At 42.3% G+C, this 18,343-nt stretch overlaps 1 protein-coding gene across 2 annotated transcripts in view; it reads right to left on the reverse strand.

Annotated features, from left to right (window-relative positions):
- Nucleotides 1-17,856, reverse strand: part of gpr153 (G protein-coupled receptor 153) — a 35,368-nt gene extending 17,512 nt beyond the window's left edge. For both annotated transcript variants that reach the window (XM_034087938.1, XM_034087939.1), the window contains exons 1-2: nucleotides 17,407-17,856; nucleotides 2,990-3,615 (exon numbers count right to left, since the gene is read on the reverse strand). In XM_034087938.1, coding sequence (XP_033943829.1) covers nucleotides 2,990-3,363 — 374 coding nt within the window. In that variant the 5' untranslated portion in view covers nucleotides 3,364-3,615; nucleotides 17,407-17,856. The remainder of the gene's footprint in view (nucleotides 1-2,989; nucleotides 3,616-17,406) is intronic.
- Between the last annotated feature and the right edge of the window lie 487 nt (nucleotides 17,857-18,343).

The following is an 18,343-nucleotide window of genomic DNA, read 5'->3' on the forward strand; positions in this document are numbered from 1 at the left end:
AATCTGAGGTTCGACAATCGGCCTGACCCTCCTTTCGAGTACCTTGGAGTAAACTTTCCCGGGGAGGCTGAGTAGTGTGATGCCTCTGTAATTGGCACACACCCTCTGATCCCCCTTTTTGAAAAGGGGGACCACCACCCCGGTCTGCCACTCCTTCGGTACCGTTTCCGACTTCCACGCAACGTTGATGAGACGTGTCAACCATGACAGTCCCTCAACACCCAGAGCCTTCAGCATTTCCGGGCGGATCTCATCCACCCCCGGGGCTTTGCCACTGTGGAGTTGTTTGACGACCTCAGTGACCTCCCCCCGGGAGATTGGCGTTGATCCCCCGTCATACTCCAGCTCTGCCTCTGCCTCTAACATAGAGGGCGGAGTTGTCGGGTTCAGGAGTTCCTCAAAGTGTTCCTTCCAACGTCCCAACACTCCATCAGTTGAGGTCAACAACGTCCCATCCTTACTGTACACAGCTTGGATGGTTCCCTGCTTCCCCCTCCTGAGGTGTCGGACAGTTTTCCAGAACAACTTTGGTGCCGCCCGAAAGTCCTTCTCCATGTCTTCTCCGAACTTCTCCCACACCCGCTGCTTTGCCTCGGCCACGGATGAGGCTGCTGCCCTTCGGGCCTGTCGGTACCTTGCAACTGCTTCGGGAGTCCCCCGGGATAACAAATCCCTGAAGGCCTCCTTCTTCAGTCGGACGGCTTCCCTGACCACCGGTGTCCACCAGGAGGTTCGAGGGTTACCGCCCCTTGAGGCACCTAAGACCTTGAGACCACAGCTCCCCACCGCGGCTTCGGCAATAGAGGCTTTGAACACCGACCACTCTGGTTCAATGTCCCCAACCTCCACAGGAATGCCCGAAAAGCTCCGCCGGAGGTGTGAGTTGAAGGCCTCCTGAACTTGGGCCTCCTCCAGACGTTCCCAGTTCACCCGAACTACACGTTTGGGCTTACCAGGTCTATCCAGAGGCTTCCCCCGCCACTCGACCCAACTCACCACCAGATGGTGATCAGTTGACAACTCCGCCCCTCTCTTTACCCGAGTGTCCAAAACATACGGCCTCAGGTCCGATGATACGATAACGAAATCGATCATGGACCTTCTGCCTAGGGTGCTCTGGTACCACGTACACTTATGAGCATCCTTATGTTCGAACATGGTGTTTGTTATGGCCAATCCATGACTAGCACAGAAGTCCAGTAACAAACCACCACTCCGGTTCAGATCAGGGGGGCCGTTCCTCCCAATCACGCCCCTCCAAGTGTCTCCATCATTGCCCACATGTGCGTTGAAGTCTCCCAGCAAGACTAAGGAGTCCCCTTCAGGAGCCCCATACAGGACTCTTTCCAGGGTCTCCAAGAAGGCCGAATACTCTGAACTGCTGTTGGGTGCATAAGCACACACAACAGTCAGAGTTTTCCCCCCCATAACCCGCAGGCGTAGGGAGGCGACCCTCTCGTCCACTGGGGTAAACTCCAACAACGAAGCACCTAACCGGGGACTTGTGAGTATTGTCAAAAGTGACTTAGAAACAGGGAGAGGAGCTGCTGAGAGGAAAGTCAATGCTTCCAGATAGGAGATGAGAGAGAACATCGTCGTATGAGAGAGAGCACTGATCGGGGAGATAAAAGCATTTGAGTATAGCCGGGTATCTCTGTGTGGGCATCAGCCAATAATGACAGCTGCTCAAGCAACACAGATAGCAAGACTGAGCATAGATTTAAAGGAAGTTTGCATTTCTTACTTGAGTGTGTGCTTATCTGCAAATGTGGCTATGCTTAATGTAGGTCGAGCATCTGCAAGCCTGGTGCCACAGGAAGTCAAATCAATGTTTGTTCTATAGAAGAGGAGGAAGAGTGAGGAAACCAAATTCTGATCTTTACCACACATACCACAGAATGTGTTTATGCACCATTCCAATAACCCAATTTGGTAACTGATGTGATGTATTTTCCACCTGCGAGTGTTTTAGCTATAAATGCCCTTAGGCTGCAAATTATAAATTGCCGTATTGATTATTGAATGTGATTGTGGATCCTATGAGACGAAGATAATTGCTGCTTCTTAATAATCCTCAGAGCAGGTTATGCTAAAGCAGCTCTTGTGCATCCCTTGGTACAGACAGAAATAGCATCAAAACCTTTTTTCAAAGGCGGCAGCGGTGTTGCTCAGAACATCTGATTTCGTGTGAACAGCAGATGTCTTGGGAGTCTTACAAAACAAAGATGGTGTTACTGCAGCAGTGTGCAGACTGTGAGGTGAACCTTATTTTTATTATTCAGTGTTGCTTAATAATATCACTTGTTGTGAGGAGCCTAAAGAAGCAACATCTAGAGCTGGCAGATGCTCAGTCTGGAGGGTTTTACACAGTGTTACCCCAAATAACTGCAACCAGCAGATGTGTTTCACCTGATGCTGAGCATAACTCTCAAAAACTGAGGGTGACACTAATCTGAACTGCGTCCCTATCCCATCCGGGGGATCTGCTCAGAAATGCAGCTTAAAATGTCCGAATGTTGTCTTGCGACGGCAACTGCGGCTTTGGCAGATGTGTTTTTGGAAAGGCTTGCAAAAGGTTACAGTTACTAATGTCTTATTAATTTATTTTACAGAAAAAGTCAAAATAGCATAGCCTTAGGGAAATCTATAAAAATGTATCTACAGTGTTTAGGTTAGAAAAACATAGATTGATGTTATTTTGCTTGTACAAACAGAGTAGAGGGTGCTCTCCTTTAATTGCAACTGAAGCGAATTTTCTCAAATCTAGTCATAAAGAGAATCCACAGATCACAGTTTTCATGGCAACTATTTCTCAGCAGGAATGTAATCCAATAAGATTGTAAGACATTGTGTTGGGAACGAAATGTCACTGGAATTTATAATAAAACGTATAATGCAAGAGCTCCACAAACCATCTCCAAGAGGGACACCTCAACATCTGAATATAGACAAAGTACATTTGTTTGAACAACAGACTTGAGCGTCTCACCTGTAGTTTACAGGCCAGCGTACCATCCACATGCGGTGATAAGAGAGCGAGGTGACGGAGAAGCAGGTGACCAATGTGAGGGTGTAGAAGGTGGAGACAAACACCTTGCACAGACCCTCGTTCCACTCGTAGTTTGAGTGCTGGCGTCGCAGTGTGATGACACAGTACATGGTGATGGGGATGGCCATGTTGAGAATGTGCGTCCCGGCCAGCGTGCAGATGAGGAACTCCAGCGGCTTCCACTTTTTCTGCTTGGCACTGACGCTAAGGATGCTCCATGTGTTGGCCAAGATGGACAATCCCGAGCATACCAGCCATGCCAGCGTGTTGGCGTTAATGACGTCATCCTTCATGGTGGTGACCTCATCCACCATGTTGGAGCGGGGCAGGGCGGAGCCTGGGGGCCCTCAGGGAACTGTTGGCAAGAGCAGGTAGACGCGAGGAGAATGAGGAGGTGGTGATGGGCAGGAGGGGGTGCAGGCCGTCGGGCAGGGGAGGCATCCTATCTGGGTGGGCGTGCACTCTCCATGGGATGACCACAGCAGGGAAAGGGCGAGGTAGTGGTGCGACGCAGAGGGATGTAAGAGGGGGGGGGGATCAAAAAGCCGGGCCAGTTCCCTTACACGCTGCAGAGGAAAAGAGAGATCACACATCGATAAGAGACAGAACATAAAAGGAAAATATGGTCAGTCCATTTCAAAATGATCCATTACCACAGTAAACTAATAGGGTTATATTAATCATGGTTTAAATATCACTGCTAATACTATTGCTGTTTATAGTGAGTGCATGTTGTTTATTTCATTTGATTCAGACAGAACAGTAATCTTTTGCTGAATGGGCATGTTCGAAACCAATGCATGTGATGCCAATAAATTATGAGTAATTCTACTGACAAAAAGTGATGCTACGGCAAAGTGCTACAAAAAACCCAGAAACAATACGATGCAATCCTGTAGGATTGTCCTGCAAAAAAGAGTTACAATTAATGAATCCAGTTGTCAATAAAAAAGTGAGTAAGTGACATCAGTTTAATAATAAATTAATTGTTGTTTGTCACTATATCGTTAGGTCCTACCGTCAACTTGTCACACCGCTATACGGAAATGACATAAAATAACTGAATCTTGTGCAATCATAGTCATCAGAAGAACACACACACACACACACAAAATAGCTTTTTTTAAGGCTGCTTTTCTATCATAACGCGGCTTCAGCCAGCTATGTTCAGAAGAGGATGACTTTGGTTCCCCCATTGTGGTGTGAAAAGTGCTTGGCACAGCTGGAGTGTGTTGTCACATCCATTTCCTGTCTGTTGGCTTGTCCAAACACTGATGTGCTGCTGGCAAGACCCCTGAGAGGGGACACTGGAAAGGAAAAAAACACATCATCACCCTGCTCCCAATTAAACTGATCTCACCCCTCCTCTCTCACTCCTGCCCACAATGGCAATTCAAACATCAGCTGGATGTTATGAAGCAGCATCGTTACTCTTTATACTGTACTATGTGTTACCATAAGAATCAGGAGGATACTCAATCACATCACGACATATTCTGTTGGGTCAAGATAAAAGCTGCACATTGATTCCAAATAAATCATTTTACTACATCATACATCCGACAGATAGCAGTGTCTCATTCTAAGAAAGCAGAGAATAACTTGATGAATTGAGAACAAGAAACAGTATATTTTTACTTCCAATAACAACTCACTTAGCTTAGGTGAAAGGTGTTTCTGTTGGGGTGTTTCTACTGCCAAAACAGATTACAATCTAACCAACTAAATCTCTATAAGTTCTCTAAAGGTGATCGTGCCATGCATCAAACCAAACAACAAACGCAAATATAGATGCTTGTATACCTCCGCCCACCAATCAAGTTGCATTTGACATCTTTATCTGTCCAACATGTCATCACGTCATTTTATCCTTTTACAATTTTGTGGGAAATTGTCAAGATAAATGTATGAATTATTGCGAAATATGTGTTTTGTTAAGTCACAGTGACCTTGACCTTTGAGCCACAACATATTTGAGTCTAAGTGGAAGTTTGTGCCAAATGATAAGAACTTCCCTCAAAGCTCTCCTGAGATATCTGAGAATAGTACATACAGACGAATTAACAGTCAGAAAACCCTGAAAATACATTAGCTCAGGCCTCTGCGTTCGCGGCTATAATAAGATGATAACAGCCACATTTCACTATGGAGGAAATCAAAGCTTTGATCGAGGAATCCCCGGGTTGTTGGGATGGACCGGGCTGCAGTCTGTGTGTTCACTGTGTACGGAAACTATCTAATCTGCTTTGTTCTTAGAAGCAACACAGATATATGCAGGTATGCTAGCCCAGTCAAAGAAGAACTATAGAATACAGTGAAGGATCAGTATTGTTAATTTATGAGAAATTAAGTTTATTCACAGTGAGAATTACCGTACAACAGAAAATGTATATGCAGTAAAAGATATATGCAACTGTCAGGAAGTCAGAGTTTCATTTCAACGCCTTTCTCTAGCGGTCTCCAGCCTTTGTTGTTATTTCAAAAAACACAATTTCCAGTTCTCACATCTCTCTCAACCTCTGAATCACAGACAGCTGCTGCTAGTGTTACATCACCTGAGTTTTCTCTGTCGATTACCCCAACCCTCTTCCCCACAGAGGTGATGTGCTTTACTGTGACACCCTGACCATTTTCTGTTATTGCATGTTCTGTATATGTTCTGTTCTGGTGAAATAACAATTCCCCTTTCCATCTATCCAGCTGTGCTTGTAATTAATAAAAAAGAAAAATATATACAGTGGGGCAAAAAAGTATTTAGTCAGCCACCAATTGTGCAAGTTCTCCCACTTAAAAAGATGAGGCCTGTAATTTTCATCCTAGGTACACTTCAACTATGAGAGACAGCATGGGGGGAAAGAATCCAGGAAATCACATTATAGGATTTTTAATGAATTAATTGGTAAATTCCTCGGTAAAATAAGTATTTGGTCACCTACAAACTCCACTATGGCCAAGACCAAAGAGCTGTCAAAGGACACCAGAAACAAAATTGTAGACCTGCACCAGGCTGGGAAGACTGAATCTGCAATAGGTAAGCAGCTTGGTGTGAAGAAATCAACTGTGGGAGCAATTATTAGAAAATGGAAGACATACAAGACCACTGATAATCTCCCTCGATCTGCGGCTCCACGCAAGATCTCACCCCGTGGGGTCAAAATGATCACAAGAACGGTGAGCAAAAATCCCAGAACCACACGGGGGGACCTAGTCAATGACCTGCAGAGAGCTGGGACCAAAGTAACAAAGGCTACCATCAGTAACACACTACGCCGCCAGGGACTCAAATCCTGCAGTGCCAGACGTTTCCCCCTGCTTAAGCCAGTACATGTCCAGGCCCGTCTGAAGTTTGCTAGAGAGCATTTAGATGATCCAGAAGAGGATTGGGAGAATGTCATATGGTCAGATGAAACCAAAATAGAACTCTTTGGTAAAAACTCAACTAGACGTGTTTGGAGGAGAAAGAATGCTGAGTTGCATCCAAAGAACACCATACCTACTGTGAAACATGGGGGTGGAAACATCATGCTTTGGGGCTGTTTTTCTGCAAAGGGACCAGGACGACTGATCCGTGTAAAGGAAAGAATGAATGGGGCCATGTATCATGAGATTTTGAGTGACAACCTCCTTCCATCAGCAAGGGCATTGAAGATGAAACGTGGCTAGGTCTTTCAGCATGACAATGATCCCAAACACACCGCACGGGCAACGAAGGAGTGGCTTCGTAAGAAGCATTTCAAGGTCCTGGAGTGGCCTAGCCAGTCTCCAGATCTCAACCCCATAGAAAATATTTGGAGGGAGTTGAAAGTCCATGTTGCCCAGCGACAGCCCCAAAACATCACTGCTCGAGAGGAGATCTGCATGGAGGAATGGGCCAAAATACCAGCAACAGTGTGTGAAAACCTTGTGAAGACTTACAGAAAACGTTTGACCTCTGTCATTGCCAACAAAGGGTATATAACAAAGTATTGAGATTAACTTTTGTTATTGACCAAATACTTATTTTCCACCATAATTTGAAAATAAATTCTTTAAGAATCAGACAATGTGATTTTCTGGATTTTTTTTCTCATTTTGTCTCTCATAGTTGAGGTATACCTAGGATGAAAATTGCAGGCCTCTCATCTTTTTAAGTGGGAGAACTTGCACAATTGGTGGCTGACTAAATACTTTTTTGCCCCACTGTGTATTACAAACAGGATTGGTGACAAAGCGCAGCCCTAGAGCAGGCCAACCCTCACCGGAAATGGGTCGGATTTACTGCCGAGGTCCCGGACACAGCTCTTGCTTTGGGAGTACAGAGATTGGATGGCCCTGAGTAGAGACCCCCTCACCCCATACTCCCGATCTACTTCAGATTATGTAATTATTCATTGTTTTCATATTCAGACATAAAATGACGTGCTTTATGTGTCACTGTATGATGACAGACTCCCCTGAGAATTCACAGATGACTGTGAGCATATTAATGCCAATGTTGATGCAGAGCATGAGCACAATGCTATAGCATCTTAAAAGTTCTGTTTACGCACGTCTATGCTTGGTGAAATTGTTCATCATTCCGACTGAAATTATATTAAGCCAGCCAGTGTCCTCAAGCAGCATCAAACCAGCCCAAACCTTGCAAGAAAAATTGAGTCAAAAGGCAGCTCATCACTAAGACAACACCGTTTATCATGCCTACAATGTGGGTTAACTCTGCAACCCAAAGTGCAACACTAGCTTACATTTCAAATTAGATGTAGAAAATGCTCGAGCGGTAACGTGGAATGTTGTTGTTAGCATCTGGTTAGCTCGCTATGCTAACGGATATAAAGAGCTGTTTCTACACCAAGGTGGAGGAGAGTCCTCTCCTGTCAGACTGAGAGGATCTTATAACGTCAGCTCAGTGAGGTAAAGGACTCTCTCAGTGTTTAGATAGTTAACTTTATTGTAGGTTATCTCAGTGTCAAACGGTTTTGTCACCATGTAAACAAGTATTTGCGAGGAACACACCTTTATATGATCATTATAGTTATTAAAAAATAAGAGAATAAATGAAAGACAGGTATGAAATACAATAGGACAGTAACACAAGAATACAGTTTAAAAGGGGAGTGATTAGTACAATATCCATAAAGAAAAAGTAAATCTGTTTACAGTTCTGTTTCATATGGGTGTTGAGAGATGTAGGTCCATCCCCCACCTAAAACATGTTCACATGGACAGGATACTAAATACATTTGCACACTTTTTATATGGTGGCCTATGTCCATATGTTTCTGTTTTGGTGGTCGTGCCACAACCGTGCATGTATGCATAAGTCATAGGTGCTCTATACAATAGCACTACACCCCTGCAATGTGTGTTAAAGACAATAGACTTTACAGCATGTTTTTTTTTTTTTTTTTTAAATTGAAGTTGCGTTGGTGTTTGTGTGTTGGTTGTTGATGGCAGTGTGTGCCCCCCCCCGTGGTAAATGATTGCCCCCCCATTTGATTTGTTCTAGAGCCGACCCTGCCACTCAGTAAAATCACTGAGATTTTGGGTTGAAATCAGGTTGAAAAAAAATCTACTCTGTTATTCAATTACACTGTAAAAACTGGAAACCAACTGGAACCAAAACAACAGAAACAACACAAATCCTAACATTGTCTTGGCCCTTTATATTTAAGCAATAGCTCAAGACAGGTTATTTGCTAGTGGATCGCCGGAGCTGTATTAGATTAACATTAACTTGCTTATTGTAGTTGTAAGTGCACTGTCTTGATGGAGCATATGTGTGGGCTGGAGTGAGCAGAGGGTAGAGTTGTCGATTCTTGTTAAATTTTCTGTGACTATCTTCCTCACCCTCTCAGACTGTCAGTCACGCACTGCTAAAGAGACACGCTGCCATTGAAACCAAACAATGGTGTAGCTGTATTAAAGTCCGAGTGGAAACAGTCGTGAGTAAATCTGATTTTGTCAGAAATCGTGAGAAATGCAGGAGAAATATAACCCCGGGAGGAAACCGGGAGAGGGCAATGAAATCGGGAGTCTCCCGCGAAGATCGGGAGGGTTGGCAAGTATGAGGCCACCCCGGAGGTCGAAGTTCCATCTTAAGCTTTGTTAGTTAGTTAGTTAGTTTCGTAACGGACGTAATGTAACAGTTGTAGCTTTTCTCAGACGCGGAGGGATACATGACTTGTGAAAAGTAACTACAATTCTACCCGTGATTTACGCTCATTATATCACGGCTAAGAACCAATCAGATTGCTTGATTTGACTTTGGCCGTTTTATAATTAGAAGTAAAGATACATGAATAGGCTTTAAGAAAGTATAAATTGCCGTTTTAGTGGCAGTATTAGTGTGGGTAGAGTGGTTGTAGCAGTGGCTTCATTTAACACGTGACTACGGGCTTCCTCACCAAGTTAGTGGAACAACTCCATCACCCACAATCCCCTGAGCCTTGGAGCCAAATCTGTCCTCTACACAGGGGAAATCTGCACTGACAATTACGCACAGACTTTCTCTTTCTAACATCGAGATGTTGAATGTGACTAGAGTGGCACATATTCATCTAGGTGTTGATACTAGGAAGATTAGGAAACATAAATGCGTCATGGAAGTTTTAAAATGCATTTTAATGATCTGTTTACATCCAGACGTGCACAATTGCTTTAGTTTATAGCAAAGGCACAGTAAGTTATACACATTTTGACCTGATAACATTTGGTATTGATCAGCTTTGGAATAACATATTCCACTTCTGAGACTTATGCCATCAAACAATGATTGCGTCTATAATAAACTAGCTTTTTCTTACGAGCTTAAGAAATTAGCTCCAAAAAATAGAAATTATGCCTTTAGTTGTAAATGGTTCCCTTCCAACATCTATTTGAGCTAAATATGAACAACTTGCCTCAGCTAGTTGTTTACCTGTATGCAGGGGCGGAATGGCCATTGGGAATACCGGGAGTTTTCCCGGTGGGCCGTTACCGGAGTGGGCCGGTCGGACAATTCACTAGCACTAGCAACCCCCATTGATAAATGACTAGCGGTACCGATAGGATAAAGGGGTTATCAATGTGTCTTTACTTTTGCGTTGACCCTACGCAGAGTAGGGTATTTTATGTTTGTTTCAAAACAGATTACTCAGCATTGCTTCTCTTATTTCTAGCACAGCATAAGGCAGTCACTACCATAATGTATCGGTCGATGTAAACATAAAAGTCATACGACCTGTTTGTACAGAAGCATTTAAAGAAATACCATTAGCATTATACCATTAGGGTTGATGAGAACTGCTGTGTAGGGGAACTGTGCTTTTCTTCTCAGGGGGAAAAACGGATTACTTATTAGCTACATGTTGAACTGCTGTAAAAAGGGGAATATACACTTCTTTACTTTTTCATCCCAAACTATAATCTGCTGAGACACAGGGAGGAAGAGTGATTGGACATGATTTGGCAGGCAGAAAGATGGCTCTATCTGTTGCAACAAAGGCATAATGAAAGAAAATGAGATCAGACCAATAATAACATGGACACCTGTTCTAAGGAAGTGTTGGGTGTGGTACAGTGTGGGAGTGAAGCTGGAGTACATGTGAAATGTTGACCCACATCGCTCAGCTTTAAATTGGCAGGAGTTGGAGTGATCATTGTTTATAAGCTTCCTGCTGACAGGTGTGATGCATGGGGTCTTATTGCCCCCCCAGCCACTCCTCCCTGGAGCTGTCGGAGAAGAAAACACTCGATCCTGGGAGGCTGCACAGCTTTCCCCAGGACAATTCCTCAGTGTTTAATATAACATCTCTGATGCGTACACATGACAGGTGCTTTACTTTGAACGTCAAGTCAGCAGGTAGGGCTTTTTTGCAGCAGCAGCACCTCTCTTCACATTGACAGAACAAACACTCATGCTAGAGAGCAGCCCAAGTACAGCCCTCTACAGATTTGAGGGTTCAGTCAGTGTCTGATGCAGAGAATGTCAGGGTCAATCATCCATCCCCCTGTCTCACTTTAAAGCAATTACAACAACTAAAAAAGGTACTACACTTCTCTCTGGTTGATTATAAATGATGGTTCTTCTGTATAATCAAGCTTTTTTATTTTTTGGCTGTAATAACTTTCTTTGGTTTAGTAATGTTGTCTGATCTGTCATTTTATTGACTTTTTATGTTTCTAAAATCATTAAGTCTGTTCTCAGCAGTGAAATCAAAAAGTGCATTTCTAATCCCAAACCCACGTCTATATTTTTCCTGTGCCAAAATACGATCATTTAGCATGACCAAAATTCAAAGTTTTCAGAATATTTCCACTTATATTAATAATAATATTTCTACAGGCCTACACCTTTACAATAAATGTAAGAACATTGCAAGTTAAGGTCTGATTGTAGTTGACTCTTTATATGTGTATATGATGGTGATTTTAAGATAACAGATGAGAATGGTGGGTGTGCTCAGGTGTTACAGCCCTGAATAATATCCAGTTGTATTTGTTGCTTGATGGTCCCAGGTCAGTTCTATTGAATAGAGCTAAATGGAAAACAAGTGGGCCATATTGAAATGTCAGTTGGGATACTTCAGACATCACCTGTTTTCCACATTTTAACGACGTGATTAGGCGAAGACCTGCAGGCATTTGCTGCAGTTAGCAAACCTCAGCCAGACCATTCTAAGTGCTAGCTTGGCCTAATGTCGCACCAGAAACCAGGACAGCTACAGACCTGTGAACATGATCAATTATCTTGAAGCATGGGATTAACAGAATTATCTCAATGTTATAAATTGTATTAAACCTAATTATTGGGTTGTAAACATGTTTAATTATCCTGGAGAAATGCTATTAACAATTATTCTGAGCTCTGTGCACCTCAGATGTTTGATGTCAAAATATAAAACGTTTTCTTTGCAGGCTTTGCATTTCTTCTTTGTGTGGATCAAATCTTCCTGCTTTTAAGAGGTTATGAAAAATGTTCAGAGACAAAGCCTCCTAGTATGAAAACAGCCGTTAAGGACACGGAAATGATCACAACAATTGAGATTGTCAGAATACGATCATTAGATTTATGACACATATATATTCCAACAATTACACAGGTCAAAATTGATATTTATACTTTGTATCATTTTATCTCAGGAGTTCAATAACTAATAAATGATATATACAATTGTTTATACTATGGTTATGTATATAACACCTTGCATGCACTTTATCCTTAAGGATATATTGTTGTTGTAGCCAGCTTAGGCATGATGCATGGTGTCGTCCACAAAGTGCAAGCGTAGAGCTCTCGTTCACCGCATGAGGGATGACAAGGGCCCTCGGAAGCCAAAACACCATCAATATTACTCATCCTCAGTGAGTGCTCATTATGTAGTTATCAATGAGAGTCCAGGAGAGGTTCCTCCTTGCATGAAAAATGACCGGCAGGACTGGCTTGAACACAAACACAGAAAAGAGTCTTAAAATAAAATGAATTTGACTAAGTAAAAAAAGTATTTCATCCACGTCAGCTTGTCGTTCCCACTGGTTATCGGCTGTGTGTCATTTCCAGTGCCTTTCTACTCTATGACCTCATTACTTTACTATCTGTCTACATATTTAATTATGTCTGGTTTCATTCAATATGCCATACCAAAGCCTTAAACTAGCCAAGGCTTAATTAAAGTCTATCAAGATTCCTGTTTCCTCTGTGGGTCTCCTCTCAGTGTTCACGCTGGGCTCTGTACCCAAAGGAGGAAGCAGTACGGCTGGGAGGTATATCCATATTATATTGATAACGTGATACGATGCTTAATATTTTTTTTCCTTAGATTTTGAATATTGTAATATTGCAAAGGTATCTTCTTCTAAATGGAAAGGCTGCATTACAGCAAAGTAGCTGATTTCTGAATATACTTAACATAAACTTTATAAGCTACCAGCTCAACTTTTTAGCAAAAGCATGACCTTCCTAGTCAAAATCCATTAAACCAGGACTGTGGTCACATTGAAGACAGCCAGAGGGCTTATTGTGTCACCGGTCTCTGACATGTCCTTATCATCCCTTCAGAAGATCGGCCACTGGTGAACCACCATCACATGAGGCGCTCTGCTCCACTGCATTGGCACCAGTCTGAATCTCTTCATATATAGCATAGCAACTGCATCAGTCTTGAAGAAAACATTCAGCAGACAACAAACTTTGGATCACACTAACTACATGTTTATGAAGTAAATATAAAAATGTAAAATATTAAGAACTGTGGATTAGTGACTGCTTTGTCATTGTACTGGTCTACCATCAGTCCTTGGCTTGTGTGTCATTTCTCATATTAAGTCCATTTTACTCACTTCCAAAAGGGGACATGAAAGAATACTGGCACAATGTCCCTACATTTTCCAAAATCCTCTGCTCCTTTGTAGTAAGGACATCATCATTAGAAAACTGAGCCTTATACACCGGGACAACAAACAAGAAGCAAACACATTCATCTTCTGTAGTTTGTTTACTGAAGGAAGTGCTTCAGAGTTCAGTCTGTACGTTTCTCATTGCCAAAATAATGTTCGACATCTACGTCATGTGCATTGCAATATAACATGATGCAACATGACAACAGTTTATCTACAATTAGGAATATTGAACTGCTCAAATAGAGACCGAACCAGCCTCATCGATAGAAGAAACTGTGTCCGTCTCAGGCAGGCACATACAAGCTCCTTTAATCCATTTTCCCTGAGCCTTCTGTCCACATCAGCATTCTGCTCCAGTCTATTGGGCTATCAGAGGGCCAAAGTGCAGTCGCTGGTATAGTTCCTACTATGAATGAAACATTGCCTTGAAAGCACAGTTTATCTGAGTTGGATGGCTCTGAATTTTGATGAAAGATGACAATGTGCATTTGATAAAGCGTATAATAATCTTCCTGTAGTTAGTAACTTTGCTCAGTGGCTGTCATTGTAAAGTATCTACTTACTGTACAGCATGTGACACCAGACATCAAATATGCAAAAGCATTAATACTCAAGGACTGAAACAATAATAACAACAACATGTTGTGAGCAAATGCCCGTTCCGTTTAATCACAGCATCTCACTAATGCACAGCAGGGAGGCGGAGAGGTTAGCCGCCTGCTCTCTCCAAACAGAGTCAGAGAAACACGGCCAGCTACTACAACAGTGCTCATCCGACCTTGACCTATACGACCTTCCTCTCAAGAGAGGTAAGCCAAGACCATTTCTCTATTGGATCTATATCCTCCTGCTGGACATTATACATCAAACTGGCAAATTATTGAATTATTGGCCCCTCTCTCTGATCAATGTTGCCAACCGGTCCCTTTTTAGATTTACAACGTGTCGTACTTAATAGTCTCCCTATCAAAAGACAGACACACATTAGTCAGTTGTTTTTGTTCTAATTCATTCTTTAATCAAACATATGCCCATTATTTCTACAATGGAAAGGTGGAGAAGGCATCAGTCATTAATGAATCAGGTTTAGGAGAGAGTTTCTAATGAGGCTGCAAACACTGATTGAAGTAGATCTCAGTGAAACAGGATTCAACACATTTCAAATAGCATTAGATTAATAAGCACTAATTAAAACTCCATCAAATAATATCAATAGCATATCAATATGCTCCTACGTACTTCTGCCAAGCTGAAGGAGCCATAAATAGGGAATCTAAAACTTGAGCTCTAATTGGATTTTGCAGTGCATGGACATTGGTTCTGTTGTGCTCTTTCATCAACACATCCTCAATGGGTATTTTCTTCCACAGTTAGTTTATAACCTCGTTTAGTGATACACCCAAAGAGGCCCTATAATGTTGTTTGGGGGTTTCCCCTTCCTGTAGTGTGTTATATAGGTTTATGTCCATGTAAAATGGTCTGTAAAAGGCTAACATCCAATCAGAGAAGACTGGGCTTTTCAGAGGGCGAAACCAGGTGCTGCAGCCCAGGTAGTATGAGAAAAATAAAGACCTTTCTGACCATTAAAGCATATAAACATGTCACAGAAGGGACACAAAATTGTTATTTGAACCTGAACATTAGCATAATAGGGCCCTTTAAACTCTCCCGTTCACTATAACTGTTCAGTCATTAGAAAACAGCAAGCTCCCAGCACTGATGCGTCTCATCTACTGTGATTTTTATAATTCCTTCACCTGACTTTCCAGTAGCACAAAGCTGTGGTAAATATAAGATTACCAGGCGTAATGGTGCAATCAGTGTCAATTGTTCCGAAGGATTTACTAATGGGTTAAAAGGGATTTAAAAAAGGTCAGAATCCAACATGGTGCTTGATGTTACTGAGGCGCATCGTAAAGCACTTTTTCTTTGCCGAGAGCATGGCTTGTCATGGAGTAAGTAGTTGAATTTTCCATCACAAATGTAACCCTAGAGGCCCTCTTCCTGTTTAGGCTACCTCATGACTGTAGCTGGACCACTGGGCACCATATGGCAGGAGCTCTGGAGTTTGTACTGGAAACAGGCATCACATTTATGGGGACTTGAAGAGTCCATATTATATTTTCGAAATACTTATGGTCTTTAATGCTACATTGACATATCACTCTGAACAAGGAAATGCACTTTGTTGTGTTGTGTGTCAAATAAAAGTAAAACAGTGTGAACACGGGCTAACGCGGTCACAAAATGACAGGGCCAAACGTGTGACAAACAAAATGTCACACATGCCCCGTGAAACTCTGAGATGTCTGTTGTGAGGCTTTGCGGTGTAGCAGCAACTGTCACATGTGGTCTACAGCACTTTCTCTGAGCAGTGAATGTGATCATTGGCTTGCATGGCCACTTTGTGACCTGCCACTGCATGTGATCCACTCTCTCCTCTGCTTCTGCCCCGACTTCTCCACGGGAACGTATTTAAATATTAGTTCAACTGCCTGCTCATTCTCTGCCTTGTCATCATGACACTAAATTAAGTTGCAAGATTAAAGCAGGACTTCTCTAAGCTAAATATAAGTTATCTTTCTGTACTTGTGTCAGTAGTTGTCTGAAGATTAGTATAACTCAGAGGCAATTATGTTGTATTTCTTTGCTACAAATATATTTAGATTATATGGTGAATGTAGTGGAAACTTCTGTGTAGCAATGTTCGAGGAGTCACCGACTCAGGAAGGAGACAAGGTAGAGCAGGAGTTTTGATGTCAGAGCACTGATGATTTATTAAGAGGTACGGCCGGAGAATTCACATCACAAGTCACAGCAGCCACGGTCTGACTGCACGGGTGGTTGCCACGTCAATTCTGGAGCGCCTCTCTCTTGTCAGCCCATTTAACTGGTTTCAGAGAGAGTCATCAACATGTTTAGATAAGATAGCTTTAGACAGTTTGGGCACACTGAGTTACCTGCGTCCGCCACTTATGGCCTCGAAGATGTCATACCTTGGAGTCCACAAACAACAAAGGAGGAAGTGTCCCAGTGCATCCACAACAAAGACCATCTGTGTGACCTAGTATTGACCGGTCACAGAATGGGAACAATAACATTATTGGCTGAAGCAGCCTGTGTCCTTAAAGGACAGAAACAATAACATTATTGGCTGAAGCAGCCTGTGTCCTTAAAGGACAGAAACAATAGACGTCAAGGTTGGTCCTGTATGTCACATCTAGGAGTCTGAGATAATTATTTCCCTAACAGTGAAAGGAATTTATTTAAATTGTAACACGTGTCAATATGTGGCAACACTCACCATTTTTGGTGTCTAAATAATCTCTCATGACAAACAAATATCCTTCTTTTCTTTTGAGCAGCTTCATTTTAAGGTTTCATATCAGCAAATCACACAGATTTGAATATTGCAAATTACCTTTTGAGGAAAAAAAGCTAAAAGAAAAACACCAAGAAAGCCTAGAATTGCATTGATAAAAACAAGAGGCGTAAAGCTTTGCTAAGATTTTTGCTCAACACATTGCAGAAATTCCTTTCATAAGTTTGCATGTCCCTCTTTTGTGTGTTTTCAGGATGATAAATAAAAACTGCATATAGTCTACACTAATCATTTGTTCCAATTACTATTGCATTTTCCCTTGAATCACTCTACATAAGCCTGGCCATTTCTAGTAATCACCACACTGGTTTAATGAAAAGGAGGCTTCTCACTCAGTGTAACCTTGTGTTTGCAATTCGATTAGGTCACTTACTCATTCGCATTGGTCGTGCATGCAATTTGATTACAACGATACTCTCTCGAAATAGGTCAGATATGCATGTAAGGTCCACAGGAATGTAACATTTAATTCAATTTGATTATTTTACTTTTCTCTGTCATCAGTTGTTGAGCTGCAGGACACCACCTGTTCGGGTGAAGCCTCGCTGTTTTCCTACACCCAAGTCGAAATGAGCTAATCAGTGGCTGATTAGAAACAGCTGTGCGAGTCTCCTCTTACCTTTCACGAGATGTTTCAGGCTCATAACGGGCTCATTGTTCCGGGAATGAAAACATTGAGTGGCATCAGTTCAGGTCCGCTGAAGTGTCTTCCTGTCGTTTACCTCCCCAAACTGCTCAGCGTCAGGAGTGTCCGCAGGTTACTTAAAGAAATGACCTGCGAAAATGAAGGATGAGCCCTGAAACACCACAGCTGTACTCCTCTTGTATCTTTTTGCCCTCTTTGTCTCAATGGAGAGGGGAAAAAAATACTAATTATGGACACAAAATGTCAGCTTCTTCAACCACGAAGCGGGTAATCTTGCGAAACCACGAGAGCTAAAAGAGCCGGTATTTTCTTTTAGATAAAAGACGATTTTATTATTCTATTTTCCGATGCTGGCGAGGCGTGCGACGGATGAGGCATGATTGCTGCGCGCTCCCGACAGCACAGGCTCGTGCGCGGGTCAGACGCTCAGTAGCCGTGGGAGTAAACCGCAATAAGAAATAATTCATGGAAAAGGGGTCGGTGTTTTGACAGAGCGAGAACTGCTCCTGCATGTTGCTTATTTACTTTGAATTAAAAAAACACTCTTGAATCCATGAACATGGAATATTGGTCTTTAAAGGTCTCATTTGAAACAGAATGCAGCCTATATCATTAACATTAAAAAATAAGATGACAACAGTAGTGCAGCTAGTTTGAATCTAATTTGCATAAGCATCCATTTACTGTCCAAATGTTTTAAATGACATCTTCATTGAACCTCCAATATCAATGAATGCAGTTTTTCCCTCATGTTATTCATGCTCCTTTAAATAGGCCCTTTTCATTGACATTATAGGACTTGTTATGTAAGAATCCTTCCCTGGATGACTCTGTCAGAGCAGCTTTCCTCCCTCGGGGCCTAGATTGTACCCAGTGAGAAAACTAATAAGCCCTACACGAGAGAAGACAC

This window comes from Pseudochaenichthys georgianus, chromosome 7 (genome assembly GCF_902827115.2).
Source record: "Pseudochaenichthys georgianus chromosome 7, fPseGeo1.2, whole genome shotgun sequence".
NCBI lineage: Eukaryota > Metazoa > Chordata > Actinopteri > Perciformes > Channichthyidae > Pseudochaenichthys > Pseudochaenichthys georgianus.